The following is a 6,506-nucleotide window of genomic DNA, read 5'->3' as shown; positions in this document are numbered from 1 at the left end:
TCTTTTTAATCGGACCATCAAATGGTCCCATAAGATCGAGAAATAAATAAAGCAAATTTAAAATACAGAGGATGCTATTCTTCAGTAAAATGATTGTGAAACACTTTATTTGGCTTTTCCCTGAGCAGCAACGGCTGCTATAGCTGCTTTGACAGTTTCCTCATCTCCAAGGAACTTCATGGAAACTACTGGTTTGAAATTTTCATCCAGTTCATACACAAATGGAATACCAGTAGGTAAATTGAGTAACATGATTTGGTCGTTGCTCATCTCTGAAAGTAAAAAATATATATTGTTACAAAATAAACATTGATCTGTTATTCAATAAATAATAGAGGCCACAGGGAACATTCTCAATTTATATATAGTCAAAATAAAACAGGAAAAAGCCTGAAACTAGTTTAAGAGCAAATATTCAGCGAAATAGTTTGCAATGAATAATCTAAAACAAAATACAAATTTAAGAAATTAACTTCAGTAGAATACATCAAAATTTCAATTCCTCTTCGTCGAACCTTCAAATTCAGTATGAAATTATTAGAAATTTAAAAAACTAATTATGAATCTAACGATCAAATTTGGACAACATTCTTAAATGTCTCCATTAAAATTGAAAAATGAAGAAAGAAAATGCACACAACCTCTAAAACCCCTTCCTGATTTTTTGCTCTTCCTTTTATTTATTTTTCAAAATGACCATAAAAAAATGTAAAAAAAATATACGACCTTTTCGGTGTTCATTCGACACCCTTTTCAAGACAAAAAAAACTAATTTTTCAATAGGTTCTCAAAGTGAGATCTGACTGAATTATGAACTAAAAAACTGAGGTGGCGGATCCCTAGGAGATACAGGGGGAAATACCCCTTTCAGAAATCGCCCAGGGGGGGGGGCAAAGTATATCATAGCCCCCTTCTTATATCGACTGATTAAATTCATCAGATCGTTTGAATTTTTCCAAAAATTTACCTGAAATCTTTGTCAAATATTATTTGTAATCTTTTAACGATCTTTGAATTCTGTAAAATCTTTTAAATATATCCGAAATTTTTGCGAAATGTTTCAAATATTTGATCAATATTTAACCATGTTTTTGAAATGGTTGAAATCTTTGGAAAATCATTGAAATCTTTGTCAAATATTTTAAATCTATCAAAAATCTTGACACAACATTTGAAATTTTTGTGCAATCTTCGAAATCTTTGGGAAATCATTGAAATCCTTTGAAAATATTTTTAAAGTGTTTAATATATTTTTTAAATTGTGGACATCTTTGCGAAATCATTGCAGTCTTTGTGAAATATTTTTAAAATATCCAAAATCTCAGCGAAATATTTTTAATCTTTGTGAAATCCATATAAAATCATTGAAATCTTGTTGAAATTTTTTTGAAATATTTGTGAAATTCTTCAAATATATACGGAATATTCGAAATTTTTGAGAAATCATTGAAATATTTGTGACATCTTTGGGAATGTTTGAAATATTTTTGAAGCTTATGAAATCTTTGTGAAATCATTTATGATTTATCCGAAATCTTTACGAAATATTTAGTAATATTTGTAAAAATGATTGAAATCTTTCGACAAGGATTCTAATTTTGGTGAAACCTTTACGAAATATTTGGTAATATTTGTGAAATTATTGAAATCGTTTTGAAATCATTGAAATGTTTTAATATGTCGCAAATTTTTATGTGAATAATTAAAGTCTCTGAAATAATTTAAATCTATCTGAAACCTTTGCGAATTATTTAAAATCTTCGTGAAATTTTTGTGAATTACTTCTTAAGTCTTCAGAAATCTGCGAAATTTAACAAATATTTCATAATACTTGTGGAAATATTGAAATCTTTTTAAATTTATCAAAAATCTTTGCGACATATTAAAAATCTTTCCAAAATATTTGTTAATATTTGTGAAATTATTAAAATCGTTGCGAAATCATTGAAATCTTGGAAATATGTCGATGATTTTTATACATTTTTTATAATTATTCCGTTACCGTTAAGAGAGCGAATATCATCCTATGATATTTAAAACTCCAGTATTTTGTATGACAGTTTGTAATGTGATGTAGGCTCCTATAACTTTCAAAATGATACATTTTTAAATACTTTTATTTCTTTTAACACTTCTACGAGTTTACGAAATGTCTTATAAAATGAAGTTAGCCTAATTCTTATCCGCAGTGGAAAGATAGGCTAAAGCTTATTTGTAATAAAATGATAGACGGTTTCTTAGCGGTAACGGAACAGTAGACTAATATTCGTAGAACCCACCGATAAGTCGCTTGTGTGACAAAAGACGAGAGAACAAAAGAAAGGAGGTTGCCTTCTTTTTCTTGCCCATTTTTACATTCTCATCAGAGAAGGCATTAGATTTGTGTCAAATTTGCCCCCCCCCCCCAAGTTTTTGTCAAACGTCCACATTTTAAGACTTTAGTCTTTAAGTCTCCTAAACGAAAGGTCAAGTTCTTTAGCCAGCCGCTTCGAATTAAAATTCAAAAAGTGGGTACATTTTGAATATTTTCGAGACCACTTTTTTCAAAATTCAAAAATTCGCTTTAAAGATATTCATAGTATTCAAAAGACGAACAATTTATCCATATGTCTTTTTCCACAAAACCAAAAATGAGCACTGATATAGCATTTACAAAATTCAAAAAAAAACTCGAAAATGAACATTTGAAGTCAAATAACGCACGATATGAAAAATTCAAGAGAAGGAAAATGTTGATTTTTAAATGAACGACAAGAATATCAAATCAACTTTTTGAATTCTCTTGAAAAATCGAAAATTCAAATTTTGACAGCATAAAAATAATGGAAAATTCAAATTTTGACAGCATAAAAATAATCGAAAATCCAAAAATGATATTTTTCGGTAAAACTATGCAAAATACTGTAAAAGATGAGTATACAAAAATTGTGCATTTGAAAAAAATCTACAAATTATTTATCAATCACTTGTTGATACGATGCGTAGTTTGTATTTTAATCGTGAAAAGCATCATTGACAGTAAAAAAAAATATGCCCGCTGCGTGGGCCACACTAAAATCACAAATTTTGTCTTTTAATTTCTTTTTCGTTTCTTGTGTGGGGTTTTCAAAAATTAAATTTTTGTATGTCTTTAATGCTATTTTTTACGATTAAAACCAAAAAAGGAACTATCAAAAAATTACTCATGTGAAATTGATTTTTATATTCTTATCAGAGATGGCATTAGATTTGTGTAAAATTTAACCCACCCAGTTTTTGACTTGAAAACAATTAATCTATTGGATTAGCCTTTGGTACACTCTTTTAGTGTCCTAAACTAAAGGTCAAGAGAAGAAAAATGTTGATTTTGAATGCCCTACAAGAATATCACAACTGGTTGAGTTTGGTAGAAAAATTCAATTGAAAAATTCGGGGCCATTGAGGTTAGAGATATAATTTAAAAAATCAAAAACATCCAAGCTGTTTTGTAGGAAATGATATACAATTCGAGGGACAAACTTGAGTGCGAAACACGAGATACGTAATGAGAATGTGTTCGTTAAAGCCGAAGGAGCTTTAACAAAAGAGAATTCACAATCACCAAGGTACTGTTGCTGATGCCTTGAACTTTAGTTTTAAAAATTCTGCGCACAACTGTGGGGAATATACGAAGAGCGAGCGTATAGTGCAAGTTAAATACACTATCAACGGCAAAGCGCTCAAACTTGCGAGCGACATGAGCCACGCGCGTAGAGCGCGATGAGAGTGTGCCCTCGAGGCGGGCATATTTTTTGAATTTTGGTTTGTTAAGTTTTAATGGAGACAACTAAAAGTGTGATTTTGAAATTCGATCGGTAGATCCTTGATTTTCGTTTAATTTGCAAGAATTTTATAGTTAAAATAATTTCTCACGATCAAGGTGCTTGACGATTCCGCGTAAGCTGTTTCCGTGAGCCGCTATGATGATCTGCTTTCCTTCTTTGAGTTGTGGAATAATAGTGTCATTCCAGTAGGGCAAGGTTCGCTCAATCGTGAGCTTGAGAGACTCGAACATGGGGAATTCTGCGGGCTTGGGTCCGTCGGCGTATCTGGGATCCTTGACAATGTTCTCATAATATTTGTGACCTGGTTCCATCGGTGGTGGTGGAGTGTCGAAAGACCTCCTCCAGATTTGCACTTGCTCTTCTCCATATTTTGCTGCAGTCTCAGCCTTATTCATGCCAGTTAAACCGCCATAGTGACGTTCGTTCAGACGCCAGGTTTTATGAATTGGGATGCTCTCCTGGCCGATTTCCTTGAGGATGCTTTGCAGCGTCACCTGGGCTCGAGTCAGTACTGAAGTATGAGCGCAGTCGAATTTAAATCCGGCCTCCTTCAAAGCCTTTCCTGCTGCCAGAGCTTCACTCTTTCCTAATGTAAAAAGTAAATTTTATTTATTTCCAGGGTAGCCGAGAAACTTTTTTTTCAACATTTCGCCCCGACTTTTCCCTGACCAATTTTTTGTTTTCCTTGAAGATTCATTTCAAATTCAAATTCATGTATTTATTTCAACAAAAAAGATTACTTTTATGCAGTACAGGGTGAATTTTTTTATCCGAAAGGAAGAATTTAAAAAAAAAAACAGTCGAATTTTCGATAAAGAACTGAATTTTTAACACAATAGCTACATTTTTAACAGAATAGTTACATTTACAACCAAATAGTTCAACTTTAAAGACGAAAAGAGAAATTTTCTAGAAGACCGTTTAATTTTCAACTTGAAAAATTGAATTTTAAATAAAATAATTCCATTTTAATCAGAGTTTACTTTCTACCAAAATAATAAAAAGTTTAAGAAATTAAATGAACTTTTCATCTAATAGTGGAATATTTAAACTACAAAAATGAATACTAAAAAAAAGTGATAGCTGATATTTCGACTAAAAAATACGAAATTTCTACAAAAAGAGATTCATTTTAAAACAAAACAAAAAGAGAATTTTCAACCAAGAAGATTAATTTTCTACCAAAAAGATTGATTTTCAACAAAATACATGAATTTCCAAACAAATACTTGATTGTTAAACTAAAAAAGATACGTTTTCAAACAAAAAATTAAAACATTAGGTTTTCAATAAAAAAACTTTAGAAAAAAAAAAGAAACGAAGTTTCAAAAAAAGTAATGAGTTTCTAAATTAAGTGATACATTTTCCAACTTATAAGATAAATTTCCAGCCCGTACAGATTTTTCAGTCAAGAAAGAAAAAAAAGTTTATCCAAATTGTTAAACTTTCAAGGATTTTTAACCAGGAAGGAGGATATTTTAAACCAAGAAGATTAGTTTTCTGCAAAAAAAAAATGAATATTCGACTAAAAATGCCAATTTTTAACAGAAAACTGAAAAGTTACATTTATTGTTAAAAAAATTAATTTCAATCGACAATAAAACGTATTTTAAACAAAGTATTTGGTTGAATTTTTAACCAAACTCATGAAGCTTCGACAAAAAAAAATAACGGTTTAACAAAGTAATTAAGCTTTTGCCTAAGCTGTCGAATTCTCAATTATTTAAAAAAATCAATTTTTAACTAAATATTTAAGCTAATTTTTCCCACGTCAATTTTTCATTTTCCTTGCCTATTAATATTCAAAGACTAGAATTTTAAATTCAAAATAATTTTAACACAGAAGCTTTTATAAGAAAAAAAAAATTAGAAAATTTAAAATTCTTATATTTCTTATACTCTATTTATTATTTAAAGTGCCTCTCGTAGAAATTCCATTGCTGTTGCTAGATTTTTGTCAAAAAACGCTCTCCGAAACCAATAAAATTCCTTGATTTTCCCTGACTTAAGGGCCACCCTTGTATTTTATATAGATTCGTATTATATCAGATTTATTTAAATGATTTACTGTATATTAATTACAGGAAGTCCCTTTAAAGTAACTATAATAGGTTAAATTTTCCAAATCTGTGATCACCACCAAACGTAAATTATTTTTAATTTCGACGTTTCTTTCATTTTTTCCGCCAATAAAAATTTGCAATATTAGATCTAACTAGATTTTTTATAATTTTATGAACTACAATTTAAAAAAAATTAGAAGTAGGAAAGACATGCGAAAGTCGCCGACAATTCTACGAATCTCCCATGCGTAAAATTTTGAAAAATTACATTGTAATTTGTAGGCTACAAATGACAGATTATTTTAAAAATTGTAAAAATTATCCTATAAAGAAAATTTTCACGTGAGGGTAATATACATAATAATACAAATTTTTATAACACGACCTTTTGACCTTGAAAGAAGAAATCCAACTCTTATCAGATGATTTTGTATAAAATATACATTTGAACTTACCTTTTTCGGATAAACCGGCATCATACCATCCGCAAAATAAGTTTAACTGATTCCATTCGCTTTCGCCGTGGCGAACCATCACAATCCTGTACTTCGACATTTTTCGATTCAGTAGAATCAGAAAACCAAGTTATGTCACGTAAGACAGGCTCGCGAATGTCAAGTGAAGCGCCTCGGTCGATAAT

General features: G+C 30.1%; 1 protein-coding gene across 1 annotated transcript; it reads right to left on the bottom strand.

The window, feature by feature from the left end:
* Positions 1-28: 28 nt before the first annotated feature.
* LOC117167824 (phosphoglycerate mutase 2) lies at positions 29-6,495 on the bottom strand. The gene is made up of 3 exons (XM_033353029.1): positions 6,322-6,495; positions 3,892-4,389; positions 29-272 (listed from the first exon to the last, which is right to left on the bottom strand). Exons 1-3 carry the CDS (start codon positions 6,419-6,421, stop codon positions 106-108), a joined length of 765 nt encoding a protein of 254 aa, XP_033208920.1. The 5' UTR covers positions 6,422-6,495; the 3' UTR covers positions 29-105.
* Between the last annotated feature and the right edge of the window lie 11 nt (positions 6,496-6,506).

This window comes from Belonocnema kinseyi, chromosome 2 (assembly GCF_010883055.1).
Source record: "Belonocnema kinseyi isolate 2016_QV_RU_SX_M_011 chromosome 2, B_treatae_v1, whole genome shotgun sequence".
Taxonomy (NCBI): Eukaryota; Metazoa; Arthropoda; class Insecta; order Hymenoptera; family Cynipidae; genus Belonocnema; species Belonocnema kinseyi.
Note: the sequence above shows the minus strand (reverse complement) of the source record. Positions and strands in the feature narration are given on the sequence as shown.

Bases quoted from the DNA above. Each gene is read 5' to 3' on its own strand.
- LOC117167824 (XM_033353029.1), bottom strand. From the start codon at position 6,421: ATGTCGAAGTACAGGATTGTGATGGTTCGCCACGGCGAAAGCGAATGG. The intron at 4,390-6,321 runs GTAAGTTCAAAT...TTTTTACATTAG, and splicing joins TGCCGGTTTATCCGAAAAAG to GAAAGAGTGAAGCTCTGGCA. The intron at 273-3,891 runs GTGAGAAATTAT...TTTTACTTTCAG, and splicing joins AATCGTCAAGCACCTTGATC to AGATGAGCAACGACCAAATC.